The 24048-nt window shown below is 41.1% G+C and overlaps 1 protein-coding gene across 2 annotated transcripts in view; it reads right to left on the bottom strand.

Moving 5' to 3' along the window:
• The window catches only part of HPRT1 (hypoxanthine phosphoribosyltransferase 1), a 31031-nt gene that overhangs the window by 6017 nt on the left and 966 nt on the right, over window positions 1-24048 (bottom strand). For both annotated transcript variants that reach the window (XM_090059731.1, XM_090059732.1), the window contains exons 2-7: window positions 21674-21780; window positions 19494-19677; window positions 11743-11808; window positions 8725-8742; window positions 4699-4781; window positions 2101-2147 (exon numbers count right to left, since the gene is read on the bottom strand). In XM_090059731.1, the coding sequence (XP_089915857.1) occupies window positions 2101-2147; window positions 4699-4781; window positions 8725-8742; window positions 11743-11808; window positions 19494-19677; window positions 21674-21780 (505 nt within the window). The remainder of the gene's footprint in view (window positions 1-2100; window positions 2148-4698; window positions 4782-8724; window positions 8743-11742; window positions 11809-19493; window positions 19678-21673; window positions 21781-24048) is intronic.

Genomic DNA, 24048 nt, shown 5'->3' with positions numbered 1-24048 from the left:
ACTGTTGATCTCCCCGATGAGTTTGTAGGCAGCCACCAGGTCCCCCCTTAGCCTCCTCTTGCCAAGGCTGAACAGGTTCAGGTTCCTCAGTTTCTACTCATAGAGCCTGTCCTGCTGCCCTCTCACCAAGCAGGTGACCCTCCTCTGAACCTTCTCCAGGCTGGCCACACCCCTCTTCGAGCGTGGCGCCCAGTACTAGATGCAGTACTCCAACTGCGGCCTAAGAGAGGTGGTGCTCTCACCTTCCCTGGGGATCTTCAAGAGGAGACTGGATAGGCACCTGGCTGGGTTCTTATGACCCCTGCCACCCCCCAGTGCTCCTTCCTGCCCATGGCAGGGGGTCGGACTAGACGATCTGTCTAGGTCCCTTCCAACTCAGTGATTCTGTGATTCTGATTCTAACCAAAGTCACATAGAGGGGGAGTATCACCTCTCTGGACTGGCTTGAGATGCATCTAGTGAAGCTGCCTGGAAGGGTTTTAGTTCAGCTAAGTCACAGATCATAGTGGAACAGTCTTGCAATGGATGCTGCCTGACCTAATACTACAAACAGCCTCAGGGAGTTCCTGAATAACTTTGCCCTGTCTGAACAAAATGACAGGATCCTGACCACATCAAGGGTGTGCCGTTTGTTTCCTTTTGACTGGAGTAAGGCTTGGGAAGGAAAAACAGACAGATACAACTTCTGATTTAAATGAAAGTTGGAGTCTATTTCTGGAAAAATTTCAGGCAAGACCTTGTGGTCACTTTCCCCTCATGGGATGCAGCATGTGGTGGACTAGCTGTAAGTGCCTGACTGTCTCCTGCTCCTGGATGGCTTGTTAATGTAGCTCAGGCCATACTGTGACCCTAGGAAACAGCAAGACCCAGGGCTGAGTGAAATGCATGAAGAAATCTAGCAACATTAGGATGAGAGAATATAATGCAATCTTGGTAAGCAGATATTGCCAACCAAGGAATAACTCCAGCTTCTTCAGTGGAAGCAGACAGTCAGTTTAACAGGAATCAGGTTCTCAAAATACGGGAAGAGGGACATTTGCTCAGCCCAAATGAGGAATCTTTTGTTTGTTGGACGTATCCATGGTCATGTCTGTAGCAGTAAGGGTTAACTCCCTTCCTGAGAGCTAACATGACAACAACAGGAAGCTGTTAGCCACCTTTGCTAATTGTTGCAATAAAAGCCCTTTTGAGACAAACAAGTCACCCTGCCTTTTCCTGTGCTATGAGATAGCACCATGTCTTTCTACAGAATCCAGAAAGTGCACAGCTGCCTCCCCTGTGACATGCCTGTCCTCACTCATCTCATGGACAGCCAAAGCCAAGCTGTCAGATGTGAACTGCCACTGGGCCCTTCACTGTATAATCACGACATGGTGTCCATGGCCTGCAAGGCAAGGATCGCACGCGAGTCTGTTCTAGGGAGGTGGTTATAGCAGCATATTCGCAGGGGTAGCGAAGGGAAACTATGGTAGCAACACACTGGCAGGGATAATGGTAGCAGTGATACCAGTGGAACAGACAGGCAGTCCCATCCACTGGGCACTCCCACCAGCTAACCACCCAGTGGGTGCTTTCTGCTGCACTGGGGCAGAAATCCCAGGCAACGTCTGGACACTAGACAAGTGAGGCACAATAGGATGTGTGCACTTGCTAGACACAGGTCACATACAGAGGTCAGGCCTGTGCCAAATGTGCTATCTTTTCACACCCATAGAGTCCTTCTTGTGTGTGGTCCACTGCTCCCTTTATGTCCTCAGAGAGACAGGGGCGCAAAGGGACTTAAGGCTCAGTGGGCCCTGCTGACCAAAAGAAACTCACACCAGGTATAATGGACTGAAGTGCCGCAGAAGTGGAATCCATGTGGACAATCACTCAAAGAACCACACTGTACTTTAATACACAAAATGTGTCCAAATAGGGTCAACTCTACCATGTATTCTAGTACATTCAAAACACTAGGTTCTCCAAGAATAATCAGGAGAAAAGGGAACATTCTTAGACTCTAGTCTAAGACCACATCAAGATTTTTTAAATTGAAATATTTGTTGTTTGCTGTTAAAAACAAAAAACAAAACAAAAAACAAACAAACAAACACTTACAGTCAGGCCGATACCCCACACTTCGAGGAGTTCTTTTCACCAACAAGCTGTCAAAACACCAATATAAAATTGAAATACAGACAAGCAGCAGATCCAAGATGTCAAATTAGGACATAACTGAGGTTAAGTGTGAAGAAGAAGGGCAGCTAAATTTATCCTACATACCCTCTCCCCAAGTGAGCACAAGGACGGGGTCAACACTTTTGCCTGACTCATAAGTAGGTGACAGTCTAACTCGATGATTCTTAACTAGGGTGCCAGGGCACCCAACGGTGCCACAAAACGTCCTCTGAAGGGTGTCCCGAGGTGTGCGGAGATCTGCCCAGTGCAAGGAGATAAGCAAATAAGCGCAAGCTCAGGCTCAGTTCCTGCTGGCAGATCCTCCACCCTCACTGCCCAGCCCCTCAGCAAGGAGGTAAATACTGTAATAAATACATTAATTGTTTAAAAGGGGTGCCACTCAATTCACAAATCTTATAGCCTTAAGACTAAAAAGGTTGAGAACCACTGGTCTAGCTAACGGACAAGAGGCACAGACTAAAAAATTCCCCCAGACGTTATAGTCAAATGCAGTCTTTTTGTGAAAAGTGATTCTGGAAAGTGACATAATGAGGTTTCACATTTGATTTGGAAACCTCAGGTATCTTCATTTAAAAGAAGAAATGGCTTTTTCAGTTACATCTGCAAACTGAGCCTGGAATCTGACAACCTATCTGGGTTCTTAAATGTCCTGTAAAAAGCTCTCCATCCTCTCTCCGAACTGTAGGGGTCCTTGCCCTTTGGTGAGCATTTTACAGTCATATCTGTATTCCCTTACACATGCAGTAAGACAGCATCATCCCCGTACAGAAAGATGGCAGGGAGAGAAAGAAAAATCTGATATGGTCAGTGTGGATACTCTTATTCTGGAACCCGAGGACCTCATTTTGAATTAGACTGATCCACATCTATCCATGAAAAAGACTATCCATATGGGAGTTAACCAAAAACTGCTGCTTCAAAATAAATCTCTGGTTAGGCAAACCTTACCTTCATCTTTTTTTCTGCACTTACTATTCAGGAAGGTGTTCACTCATCAGTTTTCAGTTTAAGTTTCAGACATTTGAGTTTATGGTAACTGACTGGATGACGTTGTGTTGGGGCAGTTACCAGTTTGGGGATATGACCAAACCATCTAGAACCTATTAGCACAAGTCAGAACTCCCCCGCTAAAGCTACATCACACAGCAGTGAAAAAAAATCAGGCAAGTCTTTACAAGTATAAAAATGCAAAACTTCTTTGCACTTCTAGCATCTCAAGGATTTTCATGCTCGTTCCTTTGATCTTAAGCACATTTTCAGTGTAACAAAAAAAGTTCTCACTTGCATGTTCTATTTTATTTGCATGATGTAAAGCGCAATGGCAGGGGCCCTTTTCAAAGGGCTACAATGACAAGTCACCCTTTGTAACATTCTTCAAATTCCTCCGTGTGCTACTAGACCTTCAATAAGGAGTCTGCAACAATTTCACCTTCCACAGGTCACCTCAAGATCACTGGCAAAAAGCTGCTCAAGCCACCCCTAACAACTGTTTCCATAATATTATGGCAACAAAACCGGATTAGGTGCAATTCCAAGCTATGTTTATCTATAATTCATATCAGTCAATACCTTGTCATTGTGCAGTGCACATAACATTCACAGCGTGGCAGTGTAAGAGAACAGGTTATTAAGAAGTATTACTCTTGGCAAATATGAGTTAGTCCTGTTAAACTGTCCTCAGTACTGCTGGTCCTGGTTTACGTTTTTTGTTAAGTGTTATAAAAAATTCGGCAAAAAATTAGCAAAGACTAACAATCAGCCCAGCAGTACACCCAACTAGGGAACTTCACAGTGTGGTGGACACATCCCGGCTCCATCCACCTGTGCCAGGCCAGTAGCAACATTAGTATTTGCCAATTATTTCCCCAGTCTTGCAGTCTGATCCATGGAGGAGCAGACTTGCGTATAAAAAACGTTTTTTTTAAATCACATTGGTGCAAATTAGTATGAATTAGCAGTGCATGTGGAAGAGGCAAGCCATGCTGGACTAGTTAGCTAAGGGAAATACTGGCAATAAGTTACAAATACTGGACAGGGAAAAAAACAATCCCAGAAAACCTAAGTCTGTATAAAAGTAAACAGATTTGTATGAATAATAATAAGAAAAAACAAATCCCCTCAAAATCTCTCTTATAGAAAAGATTTCAAACACTGGTAAACTCCAGTCAGACTTCAGAGGGAAATCTCACTTTACAGGTGAAAAGGAGCTTCAAAGAAGGAAGCCTTTAAAAAAAATCTCAGAATGAAAAGCACAAAGAATATAAACCTTTGTACCAATCATATACACAGACTCCCTCCTTCTGACTATAGAAATCCTTTTGTAACAGAAGTACAAAAATATGAAATGTGCTCTTGCCAACCTAAATAAATACACATCTTTATAACCAACCACATGCAGACAGAAAACAAGTACAGTACGGTAAAAATGGCTTGAGCTTACACATATATACACCTGTAATAATGTTTACAACTCTTAAAAATTAAAACATAGTACAAGTTGTGATAATTAGAACTTACCTGGCTACTTTCACCATCTTTGGGTTATATTGCTTAAGCAAAGACAGCAGCGTTTTCATTGTTTTACCAGTATCAATTATATCCTGTTAATAAAAAGAATGCAAGAAAGCTATTTAGGCTGTTCAAGTAGTATTTTCATACGCTAACAAAAATCTCGTGTAATACCGAGTTAAAATATGAATATAATATGAGAATAAAAAAAAATCAATGTTCTTCCTGCACAAATATAGGTGCATTATAAAATGTCATATTGTATTGATAGGGCAATACTTTATAATGGTTAATCACTTTCAACAATGTTTTTGATCACCATTAATAGCAACTATAATGGAAGCAATTATTGAACTGTTATCTACTGAGCTCTTCAAGCATTCATAGCTTATATTTTTTGTGTCTAAGGCTACCATTGCAACTTATTTAATATCTAATCTCTATTTTTAATGTAGTTGCTGAGGAGGATACAAAAGCAATGGAGACCAAATATGTAAATTCATTACAATATTTAAGGGAAAAGGAATATTATTTACCATCCTACATGCGAGCTTAAGTCAAAAAAATTACATATGTAATTTGAGTATTCCATGTTAAGGGTCAACTTCAATATAAGAAGTCATATTATGTAGTCAGTTCTGATACCTCATTCTAATTTCAAGGACATACGGGAAATCAACATACAGGTTACAAGTCAAAGCATCCGAGTTGCTTTGAATTTCCTACTCCAGGTTAGATTAACCCCAAACTGTTAGAGGGACATTCTTCTTTTTGACCCAAAATCCAATCTATACAAATTTAAAAGTAGCAGGTAAGACTTATTGAATCTTATCTTCACTTGACTTCCCACTACACCACCCTAACTACTTGCAGGTTATGCCAGCCTGTGTCTGAAAATGTAGAAAATCTGAGTACCCTGGATCTTAAACCAAAGCTAAGAAAAGGCTGCGGATGTGAACACTATGTAGACTGATGCATAGACACAGGAAATGGTACCAAGTCTCCATTTCAACATCTTCCAAAGTCAAAACAGAAATCAGCTCCATCTATGATCTGCCAGTTTAATTCTGTAGTTACCCGATGGAAATCTCAGTTTTCTAGAGACCTTTTGCCTAGCCAAGGAGACATTTTAGGAAAAGCTGTGTTGTGGTGCGCCAGAGGACAGTGCTACAGCAAACTTCATTTTATTACTTGATCGACGGCCAGAATGGTGATCTGTTATTGGGCTCATATTTGACAAGAATCGCCATGTAGATGAATCACTGAACTGATGAGAAACTAATTTGTTTAGCTGGTACTTAAAAGATTTGATTGTAATTGAAACAGAACAGAAACAGTTCAACACACTGCCCGTCTGAAGTAAAATACACTTCAGAGGAGACATTAATCATGTGTGGCTGTAGTATATTTGTGCAAACAAAAGGAGGGAAGTAAAACTTGTACATATATATTAGGGTGGTGAGAGCATGAGAAAATTTTGTACAACTTAGGGCCTTCTTGAATCAAAGCATGGATGACTGCATAAAAACTTAGGTCCCCAATACTGGAAGTCTAGCGTGACAAAAGGAAGTGTCACTCTCTCTTTTGCCTGGAGGGATGAGAATCTGGAAATCTCCATCACTTATTTATTTATGTAAATGGAGACCAGTTAATATAAGTTTAGGCCTTGTTTAATTAATTCTGTTTACTTGTATATTGCCACTGCTTCTCTGCCCTAAGAATATCAACCTCATTCAAGAACACTATTTACAAAACACTATCAATTACAATATTTACTGGAGAAAAACAAGTTTCATCAAGAGAGGTCCCAATGTAGGAACTACCCCATCAGCTAGCAAGGCAGACAGAATTGTATTCTTCCCAAAAAGGGTTAACTGCTTGATAATGAACACAACTGGCATCAAGTGTATGCAGGAAGGAGAGAGGGAGAGGTGAGGGTATTCTGCCCAGAGTAGGAGATGAACATGTTAGAGATCACTTAGATAAGTTAGCTGTTTTCAGATCAGCAGGGTTGGATGCAATCCATCCTACAGTACTCAAGGAAATGGCTGAAGCAATGGCAGAGCCAAGATTCCACACAGGTCAAATCAGGCCCCAGAAGACTGGAAAAGGGCAAATATAGTTTCCATGTTTTAAAAAAGGAAACAAGGAAGACATGGGGAAGTACAAACTTGCTAGTCTAACTCCGATACACAGAGAGATACTGGAACACCAAAAGTCTATTTATAATGATGGATAAGATGAGTGTTTCTTTGTGTTTTTATCATCATCATCTTAACACAAATTTGTCAAAAACAAATCATGCCTGACCAACCTGATTTCCTTCTACATCAAGCTGACCAGAGAAGAATAAAAGTTGGGATATCCTTTGTCTTAAATACGGACATGTCCTTATATAGTCATCCTAAAGAAACTCAACTCCTAATAAGTTATCTAACAAAATGTGGTTTAAATTCAACTACAATAAGAAGGTTGCATAACTGCTTGGTGAATTGTGTTGAAAGTGTAGTCATCAATAACAAAGTATCTAACTGGGAGGAAGCATCAGAAGTGGGGTTCTACACAGGTCTGTCCTGGGTCCAGCATTGTTCAACACCTTCATTAATGACTTGAAGGATGGAAGTGAGCATACATGCACTAAATTTACAGATGATACCAAACTAGCTAAAACAGGGGGCATTTCAGAGAGTACAATTACAATTCAAAATGGCCTTGATACTTTTAGAAAAATTGTCAGAAATAATTTATAAAAGGATGAGCCCCAAGCACTGCACTTAAGAAGGAATAATCAAAGGCCCAAATATACAATGAAGAATGATTGGCTAGGTTGCAGTAATGAAGAATAAAATCTATGGGTTACAGAGGAATGCAAACTGTATAGGAGTCAAGAACAAAACGTTGCAAAGAAGGCTAATGGCATCCTGGGATGTATCAACAGAAGTGTTACATGGAAGTCGCAGGAAGCGATTCTTCCACTCTATTCAGCACTGGCAAGGCCTCACCTGACTGACTAGGTCCAGCTTCGAGCATTACACTTCACGAAAGACATGAACAAACTGGCAAGACTCCAGAGGAGAGTGACAAGAATGATTAGTAGTCTAGAAAACACGACATATACAGAAAGGGTGGAAGAACTGGGATTATTTCCCAAAGGAAAGAGATGATTAGGAGAGGAGGGAAGGCATGGACAGTCTTCAAAAGAGCTGTTATAAAGAGTATGGTGATTGACTGCTTTCTGTGTTCACACCTGACAGGACCAGAAGTAATGGTCTTAACTTACAACAAGATAGATTTAATTTACATATAGGAAGAATGGCTTAACTCTGAGGGTGGGTTAGCTCTGGAACACATTACATAAAAAAGGCTGTGCAATCTCCATTACTTGATGCTTTTAAGTGTAGGTTAGATGAATATCCATCTGGATGGTTTAGAAAGGGCTGATTCTGCCTTAGGCTCGACTACCTGACACCTGAGGTCCCTTCCAGCCCTAATTTCTCTCTGAATCCATGTAAATACCCAGAGGAATATGATGAACCACTGTGGAAGGCAAAAGTATTTCTACAATGAAGATAAGCTGACATTTTATTTTTACTTCAGAAATTATGCATGGGGACACTGGGCACAGTTTAATATTTTATGATTTTAAAATATAAGGAATTGTTTTCTCTAAAGCCACAGCATTTTTATTTTTCGTACCATAGTTGCAATGCTGAACAAAGGTGTTTAATTTAACTTTGTTCTGTATACAAAACCATATATTTAAATAAGGTCCCAGCAAACTGAAGGTAACAACTACAAAGAGTTAAACATTCTACCAGGACACTTCCTCCTACAGGTTAGCATGTTATCCTTAGAGAAAGGGCCAACTTGAAAGTTCAGCTCTGGATTTTGCATCTGCTTAAATCTGGGGGTGCAGCTCATCACAAAAGTTAAGGGCTATTTGTAAGATAAAGACATTCATATTCAGGGTGAACCCATGCTAGAGCATTATGAAAAATCATACAATAGAAATCCCAAGTGAAGCATAATACTTACTTCTACAATCAAGACATTCTAGTGGGGGGGAAAAAAGATAAGAATCAATTAGTATCTAGTTGAAAAGTATGCTGATAAACTCTTATACTAGCAATGTAATGAAACGTTTATACCACTACTTATATAATTGCACATTTTCAGAAGTTGAAAACCTGAATAAATCTGTAAACTTCCTGCAACCAGTATGTGTGTGTTATGCTACGCTTTGCAAATTATATTAGGTTAACATTTCTAATATGATGGCCAGACAAATTTCAAAGACAACTGTCTACCACATGCTGAATATTAATTGGTCTGTGAAAGTCTTAGACTGCAAACTTCTAACATAAGGTTGTTCTCATCTGATGATAAGAACAAGAAACAATCCACACACATTTTGCTTGCTTTTAATGAAATAATCTTAATCACAATGGCACTTTTTAGGTGTTCAGAATTCTGCCATTAGTTTCTCCTCTATATTATACTCTGGAATATACATCTTACAGACTGATTATATGCCTGGTATTATGTTTTATTATATGGCAGCAGGCAACCCCCGCAACACTGGTGCCACAATGCGGCATGAAAAAGGCAGACAGCAGGAAAGGGCCAAAGCTGCACTGCCACAACAAGGCTCGGGCCCCTCACAGCTCCCCAGACATCTGCCCCTGGCACGCCAACATCTTAAAAAGTCAAGGTTTTGGGTGTTTTTGGCACTCTGCCTAAAAAACGCTGCCCTCCCCGTTACATGGTTTTATATGACCGGTTATATTTTGTTTATCTTTCACTTTACTATCAAATATAAAATAGTGAAGATAACTAATCCATACAAGACTATTCCTTTCGGGCACTTTAAAAAAAAAATACTGGTGCAGACACCAAATAACTGCTCAGTTGCAGAACTATTACTACGACAATAATACTAATATTGGCAATTTCACAAATCAGCACTGTAGAGGCAACCCCTGCTTAGCGCTCTTTATTAGTTCCTGAAAAATGGAGCATTAAGCAAAAAGAGTGTTAAGCAAAACTGAAAGTATTTGATGACAAGATGGAGAACACAATTATTTTTAATGACCGAAGATGGCGACCATGAGGATCATAATGACACTTGCTGACCGCTAAGCGAAGTCAGGTTGTCATGGGGCGGGGCGCAGGGGCGGCCATGATCCCTCTAGCGCCCCCCTACCGTGCTAAGTAGGCGATCCAGCACCCTCTTATCTCGCCCGCCACGTCTTTGATGATATCCGGTTCTATATGGGAGGCTGCCTTTGATCCCCTAGTACACAGTGTTATGCTGGAACTATTCCCCGTTCTGTATAGGGTGACTCGGTGCACCCCAGCCTTAAGGGCTATGCATGCCTCCAACCTCCCCTTTAGCACGCCCCAAGCCTCGCAGCTGTACCGAATGTTCTCGTATCATGTGCTCGCCCCCACCTGGGGTGTCTCGATACACACGCTCCCTCTCTCTGGGGTTTCTCCGTACGCGCGCCCAATATACTCGGCCCTTCCTGGGCTTCTGTCCCCCTCTCGCCCTTTCCGGGCCTCTAGTCACGCGCTCGGCTCTGTCGAGCTCCTATCGGTCAGGCCCCCTCTCGCCCCTCTCCGGGCTTAGTGTCAGTAGGGTGCTAGTCGCTGACCCTGGAGCCTCTTATTTTAACCTGCCTGCCGGGCTTGTTATCGCGTGCCAGCCTCTCTCCCGGACTCTTACCGCACGCTCGCCCAGGCTTCCTATTTCCGTATGCCTGCCCTCCCTGGGGCCTATGCCGCGCTGCCCGCGCTTCTCACCCACACTCAGGGCTTCCCGTGGTTGGGGCTCAGGCGGCCTTAGCCTTACCTGGCCCCCAGACCCACCTTCTCGGGCCTAACTTGCGTGCTTCCCATGCTTGGGGCTCAGGTGGCCCGCAGCCATGCCTGGCCCCTGACCCTTCTCCTGGGTCGTACGCCCTACTGGGCAAAATACCGCCCTCATGGGCTGGGGTCTCAACACCCCACACACTGCGCCTCTCCAGCGCTCACCCGCTGTGCCAGCTATGGCGCCAATCCCTGCGCCACCCTCGCACCGCTTGCTGTGCCCTTACTGGGCACCAGGAACTCCCAGATTATTGGGGAGCTCCCGTGAGGCCTCCTCGCACCCCTACAGCCTCACCCGGTCCTCCGGTATTCACACAAACAGCCCTACTGCAAAGCAAACTACTAGCCAACCGGCTCTAACTCAAAATAACCCTACCAGCTATAACATAAGGGTCCAGGCCCAAACTGGCCCTCTCACAGAGGCATCTCCGCCAGGATTCCCTCTGCCCTCACCATGCTGCGTCCCTTAGGTGCTCAGGCTGCACTGCTTGTCTCTGCTCTGCTGGGCTCTTCTGCAGAGCTCCTGCACCTCCAGCTGCCAGAAAGGAACTGGCTCTGGCCTCAGCTTAGTTGCTTATAAAGGCCAGGCCCTGCCCCCTTCTAGCCGGCTGACCCACATTAGTTGCCCTAGCAACCCTCACCTGTGCTGCCCTGTTGATTGGCAGCTGTCCTTATTTATTACTATTACTAGTAGCGAGCACCCTAGAGCTCTGCTACACAGGTATCAATTTCAAATGAGTGTTATAGCAAAATAGCGCTTAGTGAAACAGTGATAAGCGGGTGTTGCTTGTAAATTAACACAGTAACTGCTTTACAACTTATACTTACAGCATATTTGGTAATTACTGACCAGATACACAATCTAAAAGAAGCAGCTGTGACATATGCTAGAAACACAGATACTTCTTGTACTAGAAGACAGAGTCTGCGTGAACTTAAGTACTGGCCATAATCTCTGTCATAGGCAGGAAACACAGAACGGTTCTTTCCAACATATCACAACATAAAAGCAAGCCAAAGGTTGCCACTTAGCTTTACCTTGATTAGCTAGACCATTATCACTATGCAAATGAATACAAAGGATCATAGGCTTTGGGCTGCTAAATTCACAGAGTTAGAAAAATAATAGAGCAACTTAAAAATTTGTAGACACTTACTTCTTTTGTTATGCAGTAAGAGACATACCTTTCCAGTCAAGGTTGAGAGATCATCCCCACCAATTACTTTTATATCTCCAGTTGACTGATCATTCTAGTTACAAAGTGAGAAAAGCAAAGGATTAGTTTGACCGCATTAAAATATCTGTTTTTCCAATTAGCTATCCAAACTATAAACCATGGTACCATCCTGAAAATGTGACAGGAAAACACATAAAAACATGCTTTGTAGTACAGAGCATCTAAAAGCTTATCTGTTAAATGGCACGTTACAGGTCATTACATTTAGATTTAAGTTAATGTTTCTGGTCAAACAATGTTTGAGATTTATATATCAAATATAAAAAAAGCTCTTCTGTGTGGGAGGCATCTGGTACTCCAACATTTTGGAGCTTCTGCTGGAAGCCTGCAGGAGTTAGGAAGAAAATTTTCCCCCTTTGTATGAATTCATTTTAGGTTGTTGGGAGTTTTTTCCACCTTCCTCTAAAAACACTGGACATTGGCAACAGCTAGCAGTGGAAGTTTGACTGGGACTCATAGAATCATAGAAAGTCAGGGTTGGAAGGGACCTCAGGAGGTCACATCTAGTCCAACCCCCTGCTCAAAGAAGAACCAGCCCCAACTACATCATCCTGGCCAAAGCTTTGTCTACCTGGGTCTTAAAAGCCTCCAAGGATGGAGACTCCACCACCTCTCTGGGTAACCCAGTCCAGTGCTTTACTTCCCTCCTGGTGAGAGTTTTTCCTCATATCCAAACTCAACTTCCCTTCCTGCAGCTTGAGCCCATTGCTCCTTGTCCTGTCATCTGCCCCCACTGAGAACAGTCCAGCTCCAGCCTCTTTTGAACCCCTCTTCACATAGTTGAAGGCTGCTATTAAGCCCCCCTCTCAGTCTCCTTTTCTCTAGACTAAATAAGCCCAGTTTCCTCAATCTTTTCTCATTAGTCAAGGACTCATAAGTGTTCATCCAAGGACTCATGGTCATCCTCACAGTATTTAGAAACTTCTCAGGTACCTGGCTGGAGGATCTTGCCCATATGCTTAGGACCAAACCAATCACCAGATCTGGGGTCTGGAAGTTTAACAAAGGACCATGGGTTGTTTTGCATTCCTCTGTAGACCAGGGCATAGTCTTCTTCCTAGAGTCACCTCAATATATTTTCAACTAGCAAGTTCCCTGCCATGGCAGTGACAAGGTTTGGCAGCATTGTCTTTTCCTCTGTGGTCCACATTTGTAGCACACTATAAGGTACATTTTTCTCAGGGTGCTTAATGTTTGTGGTTTACAAGAATAATCAGAGAGGGTGTTTTTGGGTAAATGGTTGCCAGTGCACAGGGGACTAGCATTCTAGTCCTATTCCAGAAAACATCCTGCATCACATGCTGGCATCAAAATAGGGGCACATGTGGCATGGTAGGGGTTGACTAAGGATGCTGACATAAACAAGCAAAAACCGGTGGTTTCTGATCTTCATGCTGCCATAGGGTGACAGTTGTCATTTGAAACTGTCTATTCATAAAATATTACTCTTTTAAAAAAAAAAAGTAAGAATTCTAAGTCAGCAAACAGGTCAAACACAATGTATGACCTCACCTAGTTACAATGTTTAACATCAGTCACAATTAATGTAAACTCCAGGAAGAGCTATGGGAGCTAGGAGAATTTCCCTGCTTTGCAACAGTTTCTAATCAAATCACTCTTGACAATGATTTCACCACCCTACCAAAGCAATGCAGAATTTTGTTTCAATGAAGAGAAGCTTCTCCTACAAGCTGCAAGTAGGCAGTTCTGGGATAACTTGCAACTCAACAGGAATGCTGCCAGGTCCCTCAAGGACATCAGTGTTTTATTTACCGGCTTCCAACCGACTTTGATAATCCTAACTTTTCTCACAGTCAACATTAAGTCTGAGTTATTCTCATTACTATATAAACTAAAAAAAAAAAAAAAAAAAATCAGCCCCCCCCCCAAAAAACCAAAACCAAAAAACCAACAGACTTCTCATAATCCTTTATTTTAATTTCTGCTTGTTTAAGGTAACTATCCTTTATGGAAGCCCTGTCCCCCATCACCTACTTACCATCTATTTCCAATTGTACTTTTTATTACGTTTCTGATAATATAACCCCTGTTATCTTGTACTAAACCCCATATAAACATATAGAAAAAGGTGTACACAACAAATAGATGAAAGAACACAGGTGACAGACATATTGTAATAATTTCCCTCTTTCTTTTGTTTTTTGATAGGACGGAGTCAGCTCTTACCTACATTATACATCCTGCATTACATGCTGCCATCATAAAGTAGGAATACTCTCACACATGAATATCGAGGAGATACAAATGCTAGTGTGAAGGGAATTGCTTAGTGACCCACATCAAGTTAGGCAACTAGGAATATTATGGCGAAGTTAAGAAAGAGAAAACATATTAAACAAATTCTGAAATTATTGAAATCTTGAGTATTCTCCTAAAAAAAATGCATTAATAGCTGGAGATATGTAAACATCAGACTGAACAATGTATTCAATCTTTTCCACTTTACCTTGTACAGTACAGTCTTGCACAAGTAAAACCAGGAGTAATCTCTATTTTCAAATATTTTGCTAGCATTATGTCTTCATATATTTTTTAAAGTCATGCTACCCCCTTGAACAGTAACGTATTTAGTAAATAAGGGTAATTCTTTTTTTAAGAAATCCCAGTCACTGTTTTAATACTTTCATAACTGACCCGAGCCACACCTGCCCAACACAGACTGCCATTTTTTAAACTAATCTAAAAAAAGATGTCTCAGCTGATGTGACAGGAGGCAGTGAGAGAGCGAGCGAGAGAGAGACTATGCATTCTAAGAGTGAATGTTTGAAAAAGTAGTTAAACCATAAAAACGTGTTTAATTTACAGCATGTAAAAGTCTTAAATACTTCACATGATGAGAAGCATTTCCTTCATTTACCCCACTAGATTATTAAGATAAGAGCTGCTTTTTAATTGTCAGGGTTTTTTTTTAAACTTACATTAGTACCTTTTACTCTTGCTTTCTTTTAGAACCATAATAATAATCCTCTCATGTATTCCTATGGTAAAGATTCCATTTTCCTTCCACAAAAAGATGACAAACATACCTCATTACAAAAACAAGGCTGATGGGGGGGAAAAGTATTTGTTCTTCAACTATCGTGTGTGCGCAATTAAAATATTTTTAGTATATAAAAACAAGCCACTCTACAAATTATTCCAATGCTTTGACACCTAGAGTACATACATTTTTAAGTGCATCTTTTGAAAGTCTTAATTTTGCCTAGCAAAATCGTTGCATTGCAAGAAACAAATACCATCATCTTTTGTGGTTTCCCTACATCTTCTCTTACCGCAATTTCTGCATTTCAGGGTCACAAGGATACTGCTGAGCATCAAGAGCTGAGCTGAAACTCCCCCCCAAGAACGGCATCCAGCACAATCACAAGGTCAAATTCCTGAAGTCAGAACTGTCAGGTGCAAAACAGGACTCTGTACCCCAGGAAAAAATATCACAAAGTGCAGACAGGAATGTATAGCCAAAGTAGGATGATAAGGAGACAGCACCAACAGTTCACCACCCTCTCTGAGACCTGTCCTTTCACTACACAGATGCCTACATTTCTGAATGCTAAGTACAAGCACTAACTAGCACGTATACCTATACTTCTATATGTATACTAGATTTTCTAAACAGGCTGTGAATAACAAAAAACTAAAGCTTTTTCAACTCTAACAGGAATGGCATCTAGTTTAAAACAACAAACCAATTTCCATGAATAGCAATGCTTTTCAAGACAGAAGTCACTAGCAAATGGCCAGAAATGACTTTAACAGAAACTGTCAGATGTAATCAGGACGGTCCTCATGACACTGAGTAGACTGGATACAGTTTGAAATCCATTTTAACTTTCAGGCTGAACCCCTTTCTAAGGCTCACTGTCTTCCTGAAATCCTCACTCCTGCTCTCCATACACCCTCATCAAGTATCCCTGTTTTGGCTCTTCTTCATGTCTATGCAAGCAACTTCTTCTCATTTCTAAACTTAAAAATGGGAGACATACACAAATAAAATGGGCATGTTATACACAAGCGTGCGGCTTGTTCATAAGTTCTATCTTCTAATTTCATCACAGCCAGCTCCTTCCAGAACCATTCATTTGTAAAAAAAAAAAAAACAACCCAAAAACAAAGCTGGGAAAGCAGGAGCTATAAATGAAGTTTAATTATATTTTAACTGTCTCTGTTTTAGAGAGAAACATTTCTGAATGCAATTACAGTATGAGCTTGCCCTTCTGACATTGTAGCTTTCTAAACATTAACATGCGCAGTGGGTATTTTCTTGCATGTAATACACACCTTTTTCCAAAAAAAAAACAGTTGTTGGAAATTGGCATATATTATATACCAGGAAGTACAGTATCAGCAGCTTCTGCTGGGCAAAAGCGAAAGTAAAGTCTGCACATGATCCACAGGAAGCAAAATGATGAGCAGGCACAGATCCCTAGCTGCTACTACTCAGGGCTCTGGCATCCACTATATTTAAGATGCAATTAAAGTGTTAATTGATTCAGAAATAGTAAACCAGCCATATGTTAAAGCCAATTTATCACGTGTGATACTATAGCAAACAAGCCACAAAGATACACCACAGACATTAACATGTTTGTGGCTTATTTGTACTACATTGCTAATGCATGACAGATCCTAATGCTCAGTTGAGTGTATAGATCTGGCATGGGGCAGCCCCGGAGTCTGGAACACAGCCATTCCTTACCCAAATGGTGAGACTGAACTGGGACAGCACTGGGTCCTAGACCAGGCACCCCCACCTGATCCTCAAAGGCAGATGCAGGGGGAATGCTGTGAGCCTGACATCAGGGACTCTCTCTTCAATCTGGGGTTCAGTGCATCCCAAACCTTTTTTAAAAAGCAAGTGTGCAGCTGGGAGCCCCACCTGTATACCTGCTTGTTTCAGTTCCCAGGGCACCTGTGGAACCAGCAGCTGGGAAGATGGGATCAAATCTGATCATGCCATTAAATGAACATATGCCAGGGGCCTTAGTGGATCAAAAGGAAAGATCTTTTTTTCTTCTTCTCACGCCTTTCAAAACCAAGATTCAAGTCTTATTCTGGGGCATGTTGTATGCGAGCAAAACATACTATATGGTCCAGCTGTTTTGCTTATGTAATCACAGCACTTCTAACAATAGATTTTTATCATCAGGATGAAAAGGTATCAGGAAGCCTGTATGGCTTAGTAACATTATCCAAGGACTTCAATGGCAGCACTGTAAGCTCTTTTTCCAACTGCATTAGTTCATTTTTTGAACACAGATGAGTTCTATTAACTAATGCGCCCTAGTTGCTCCATCATGAAATTGTATGGTTATCATTTTGTAAAGCATTTTGAGAACCTGGGATAAGAAAGTACTCCAAAACCTGTGCGGTATTAACAATCATAATTTTAGTCAACTCATTCCATGGATGTCCCTGTTAAGACAATTTTATGGAGACTACAATGTTTAATAATCCAAAGAACCCTAGCCTGAACATTAATAACCATCTTACTGTACTTGCAAAAAGTGACATGCTGGTAAGTTTTGGTAATTACTACCGTGCATCAGCTGATTAGACTTCTATACTGATCTAAAATAGAAATCATCCTTTCATTTGCCTGATTGATAAAAACTCCCCTAAACACACAACACATGAAGAAAGCATACCGTCCAAAAAGCAGTCTCTGTATTTCCCTTCCTTTATTCATTACTATGAACATTTTTTATTAAATCTTGCTCCTTGTTCCCTTCTTAAAGGCACAAGGATTTGAGACAGGGGACTCTAATTACGGAGGAAATAGGCAAAACCGGAAGAGAATAGGTAAAAGAAATTGATGTAAATACGAGTAATACACAAGAAAAAGGAATACAGAATACACACCATGACTGCAGCCCTGTCTTCTAAAAAACATTTTTGTCAGACATTCTCCAACTAGGCTCGTCACCAAGTCTCCCACTTAGCTACGGGTTTGTTTGTTTTTTTAAACTAACCACAGAAGCTCCCCCAAAATCTCTCTTGCAGTGTAAAATATGGTGTGCTCAGCCTAGAGGAGGCAGGGATCAACACTGCCTGTTCTTTAATATGCCCCTCCTGTAATTCAGATAGTCAAAGGTTTACTGTGGCTTTTACAGGTACAGCATGTGCATGTAGTGGTTTGGTGCTTACAAGGGGAGGGGGCCAAATTGTTCCATGAGGACCAAGAGTCAAATATTTAAAGCAGTTCTCACACAGTATCTTTAAATATGTACTGCACACACAACCCCTCCAGGGTGCGTAACTCAACAGGCTGCAGCATACAACCCTTTCATACCCAGCAGAAGTGTCCATGAAGAAAAACTAGAGAGGGCAACTTGTGCTACCCCCACCCCATACACTACACAGCTGCACATGGGCAAACCAGAACGCAGCTCGTGGCTTTGCCCTTTTAAAAGTGAGATTTTACCTGGTCAGGCAACACCACCAAACAAATCAGAGTCCTTCTACTGTCAAAACTAACCCTGCAAATAACTGAATCACTGGTTTCATGGTCTAATCAAATGAATGAATAAGTTGTTTCCAATGTAGTAATCTCCATATTTTTTTCCTACTTGTGCACTGGAACAGGAACTCTTCCAACACTCAGCTATTTTGGGCTGCTAACTGGAATGTGAAGATCCTCAGACATGCAGCTAATAGTAAAACCTCATGAAATAATCTATTTTAAAATTATTAGAAAGTCTCATTTCATTACCTTATTTCTAGACTACACGAGTCCCATGGAATACATCCAAAAAGCAGCCTTTTGAGTTTACTTCAAGGAAACAGAGTGGGCACTTGCTAGATCAGGAAACATGTAACATTTGTGTACATGAATTCTTTCCTTTAACCTACATAGCTTTCTCTCATGCTCATGAGGTTTAAGCATTACTTCATATTTCTGAATATTCTGCAACTTAAATTCTTAAGTTTGGGTGGAAATTAATCTTACCAAGAAAAACAAAATCAAACCAACCTCCATCTATTCTCCAACGGGTAGCAGGCTCCTCATCAACCACTGACTGTAAATTAAAGCTGAACCTTTTTTTTCAATGCTAAAAACGCCATTAGTTTTAGTTACATTTGGTTAGCTGAGATAAATAAAAGAATACAAGGGCTAGTAGTGCCATCATCCTGCCTATATTCAGTGCAAGTAAATTAGAATTCCGACGCAAATATATTTGCAGTTTTCCCCTACTCAGCAAGTGGTATCCTATCATTAGGAAAGTTCCTGCCAGTGATAGCTTGTAAAATGTAGGAATCCACTTCCCCTTAACCTGCCCCCACTGCCCCTATCTGCCCTGGAACAATAGCACTGGATTGTGGATGTGGGGAGAGAAGGAATGGTTGGGCAGTTGAGAATTACAAACAGGGCTGCTTTGCTTTGAAAGAGGATTTTAGTGGCCTGGGAAGGGAGAAAGAAAGTCTGTACACATAACAGGAACTATATTTTGTAACATGGCACGTCAACAAGCAACCATGTGATTTTATTTCTCCAATTGTCCTCCACTAGCTTCCTGTTTCCCCACCGGTCACAGCTGTCACTATGCATTATATGAGACTATCATTTCCTCTCTTTTTCTACACTACCTAGCATATTTCAGCATGAATAATAGCTTAAAACAACATCATTTAATAATTTCAACGTATTCAATTTTCTATCAAAGCATGAAGTAAACTTACACAATAGCTCTTCAACCTGATGAAGTCTACCGTCATGGGTATAGATTTATCACTATTTCTGTTCAGTGCTTTGATATAGTCTAGTAAGTCAGCAAAAAACTTGTAGCCACCCTTGAGTACACAAAGAGCTACAATATGATGTCCTCCCATGCCCTTCATGATTTCTCGTGCCAATCTTTCTGTCCTGTAGGGAGAAAACAAACCAACATTAATTATTTATCACAATGCATCTCAAGGCTGTGTCCAGACAAGCATGGAAGTTTGGTTCCCTGGGAACAATTAGCGGTGGCTCACCTTGCATTGCCGCTAGTTGTCCCTGGGGAACGCCTATGCCACACACATTCTGGTGTGAGGCAGATTCCCCTGTATGGGGAGAGAGAGGCTAGGGCCAGCATTGGGTTCACCCTAGCAACCTTAGCTGGGATCCTGGGGGTCTCCCAGGGCTCCAGCAGCAGCAGCAATCCTGCTGCTCGCAGCCAGGCAAGCAGCCGCAGCATGGCTCTAGCTGGCCAGGCTCTGGTTTTGAGCAGTGCTACTCCACTTTTTTTTTTTTTTTGCACGTTTTTTTTTGACCTCTGGATATCCAGGGGTCAACCCCCACCTTCCCCGCTCCTTGCTCTCTTGGAGAACAGCTAAACATGCTGTATGTGGCGCTGCAGACATATTTGCAGTGTTATACTGCACAGCCATGCTCATCTGGACAAGGCTCATTTGTCTCTTACAGCAGTATGGTTTGGTATTGCAGCCAGCAGTGGGAAATACACATGCTGCACTAGAACATATCTTCCTTGCTCAATGAAATATTTGCCTAGCACTTCTCAGCCAGTTTTACTGTTTACTCGTCAGTAAGGTTTTTGCTTTTCTCACTTCTCAAGGTTAATCTAACAGTAACATTGCCACATACTGCCAGCTTTATAGGTCACAATCAGCCAAAACAAATCTGAATCTTTGCTCAGTTAGTAGATTGTTCACATGTGGATTTTGAAAAAAAAAGTATGTTCTGCAGCTTTTCTGTTCCCCAGGCACAGAGAAATATAAATTTGTTTACCAGTAGAACAAGCAGAGAGAGCCGTCCTAGACAAATCAGGCAAAAGACAGGCATTTCTCAGATTGAAAACTAGTGCCTTACTTTTATGCCAGGTTAAAACACAAGTGACAAGGACCCTGCATTAACTCCAAAACCAAGGATAATACACAGACACCAGAAACCAGCTGACTGACACGTTACTTGTACCAGTCATCTTTCAGAAGGAAATCATTTCTAAATTTAGCTTCTCATTTATTTAGAAAAGCATGGTGTAATATTTATAGCATATTCAGCCAGCCACAGACTTGTTAGGAAGAGGCTACAACTAGAGCCATTCATTTAATAAAATACTATTCAAATGCTATGTATTTTAGTCAGCTTTTAACTTACATTGGAAATCCATAAGTAGCTCTCATAATACCATGATATAAATACGTTAATGCTGCAAATAAATATTTTAAAATACCCTATTAAGTTAGTGGGAATTCACTACCACAACGTGAACTCTAGGGCTATCCTTATCTCTACTTCGAAAAGATCTTTCCTCAAGTACAAAGGTAGTTTTTGAAAGATGTTTTCTTTGGTAATCACTCCACTGAAACTGCTTTTCCCTCTGAGAACAGAAATAAAAAATACAAGTTTTATGGGTTTGGGCTGTAGAGAAGCAATAGACCAGTATTTTGCAAAGGCTGATGATGCATTTCCCAGAAAGGAAAAGAACTTAAGATATTAAATTTTTCTAACTTGAAAGTACGGAAACAATGTCTCCAGTGTCCTTGGATTAATCTCGCGATAAAATTTAAAAAGCTATAATGTTTTCCATTTGCAATCTAAACTAAGGTGCCTTTTTGGTTAGTTCTTAAGACTAGTACAGTGTCTCCTAACAGCTATCCTGTAGTTTTGAAAATGACCACAGCAGCAAATGTGCCAATTCTTAGAGGCTTGTGTGTGAAAGAGAGTTAATTAGTGCTTGCACTTCTTTCTAGAAGACAGTATGTGGCTCCTAATTAAAAATTTTCCACAAGGTCCTCTATTTAGAACATCATCAGATACCAAAAAGCTACAAGGCTTAACAAAAAATGTTACTGGTAGACATTTTTCCCAATTTCATGAAATTAAATTGGCATAACACATTATTTGAAGTCAAACTAACCTGTCCATAATAAGCCCATGAGGAATATAGACTTTTTCCAAGTCATCTGCATAATGTTTAGGTATGCAGAACAAGTCCAAGTCATAACCTTGTTCATCATCGCCAATCTGAAATGAAAATATGAAAGATGAGAGTTGGTACCATCAACAGGTCTTTTCTGAGGAAACCATGACCTAGAACAATTCAGGTATGACAAGTAAACGACTTGTGAAGTAAAACATCAAACCCTGACTTTTTCAACAAGCTTTTCAACCATCACTTTATCCTCCCCCAATATTAAGGCAACAACCGCATTAAACATGAAGTCAAGTATAGGTTAGTATTACCATCTATGGCACATGAGAACCATCTCACATGCCGAATGAGCACTTGCTTAATAAAACATCAAACAAGGGCAGATATTCATTTAAAATCTTAACTAGTTCTTTCGGCTGAGAGAACAGGAAGTGAAATGATTCCCCTCCAGCTGTGATTCCATTCCCTGTGCTACAAACTATTTGTTTTTAGAGGGAAAAAAAAAATCTCCATTTATTTCTAACAAGGGCAATGCAGAAGCTAAGGTACTAATCAAGTGTACTTTATAACATGGAAGCCCTCCAAATCTACACAATATCAAATCAAACAAAATCCAGGAGCCAATTTCCAATAACTGTGACACAAGACAGCTTTGCCAATGTGCCCAGTTACATGTTCACATCAAGAAGAGGCTCAGCATGTTTCTACGGCCTGGATCCTGGGAACTGCAAGTGCTCAACACCTCTCATCATCAGACATGAAAGTCCCATTTCAGCAAGCTGTTTTGGCATGGGCAGGAACCCGTACGGAACAGCTTGCAGGATCAGCACTCAAGTATGTGTTAATTATGACATGTGATTAGCAGACATGTAATTACACAAGGCACTATTAAGGTTTAGGATGTGCCATTACAAAAGCATCAAGATCTGATCTTTCTTGACTTTTACCTACCCACCATTTAAAGTTACTAATGTAATTTTTACTATCTTCATTTCTGCTTTTACAGCTGAATCCCATTATATGCAAAGTGTAGTTAAATGTCTGTGGAGAAAACTGAAGCCTATTATTGGTAATTCACCAACCCGTGGCTCTTAACGATCCAGCTCAACTCCTGTTGTCTGTGCAAAATACACAGAAACATTTTGTTACCAGAGAAAGCATTTACCTGGCCTTGCAAGCTGTCACCTGCTCAGGTTTATGCTATGCCACTCGCTAAGGATCATTTCATATGAGAATTAGTAGCATGAGAGCCTATAAGAATTGAAGTTATAAGACTACTCCTCCCCCTCTGGTACACCAAACTCAGCAATCACTGGATGAGAGCGCCCTGGAAACTTTAGCGAGCTAGTATTTCAGACAAGATCCCTCTCTTTTAAAAGCTACAGGGTTTTCCTATAGTTCAACTCTGTAATTATATCTAATTTATTTAACAAAACTTTCTTTCCATATTCAGAGAAAAAATGGCTCTATCCTAAAAACTTAACCCAGACATTTTTAAATAGGGATGGCAAACTACATACTTCTGTAGGGGTCGGGGGTAAGGAAAGAGCACAGCATTTTGAGCCAGGGGATATTGCTAAATAGTGTGGTCACTCATAGAAACCACAGGTTGTCTTGAGTGCTGGCAGTGTGTTGTTTTTTTCGGGTTTTTTGGGGGGGGGGAGTTAATTAAGAATTTGTAAGATTCTTACAAAATTACATTTCAAATGGGTATTTTTTTAGAGCCTCTTAAAAATAAACAGGAATTCAGCGCCTTCCAAATCAGGTCTAACCCAAGCACATAAGCTGATTATAGTTAAACACCACCCTCCTGCACGTTATTATACAAATGTATTAATTAGTTTGCATACTCTGCAAAGCAATGGAGATCAAAACGTATTTCATGCTGGCGTCATTTGCAAAGGTAAAAAAGGAGGTTGCCTTTCTCTGCAGGCTTGTCTTGTTTTTAGTTTTAAAGTCTCTTGAGAAATGTTCCCCAAGACAATGAGCTCCTTTTTTCTAATTTACATTATTCTAAATAAGGTGGGGAAAAGTGCCCTTCAGAGCTGAAGATCAGCCGCTAGAAAGCAGGGACAAGAACCAGATACCACCTGTGGTGAACTCCACAATCAGCACCATCCCCTGCCCTTGCAAACAGAAAGTCACCATGGCTGTTAACTGGTTTAATGAGAACTTCAAGGTTACGCCCAGCGCCGGCGAGTTCACAGTCACATTAAGCATGTAGGTAAGGCGTCTCCCCCAGCTGGCAGGGCCTCTGCAACCTCCGCCGGGAGGGATGCGACTGCCCTGGACAAGCACAGGGTGTGCGTGGGTCGCTCTGAACCTCCACTCCATGGGGCATGTGGGGGGCGAGCACGCCG

Source organism: Crocodylus siamensis, chromosome 8 (genome assembly GCF_052110815.1).
Source record: "Crocodylus siamensis isolate JL-2025a chromosome 8, ASM5211081v1, whole genome shotgun sequence".
Classification (NCBI taxonomy): domain Eukaryota; kingdom Metazoa; phylum Chordata; order Crocodylia; family Crocodylidae; genus Crocodylus; species Crocodylus siamensis.
The sequence above is the reverse complement of the archived record's forward strand: the minus strand, read 5'-3'. Positions and strand labels throughout refer to the sequence as shown.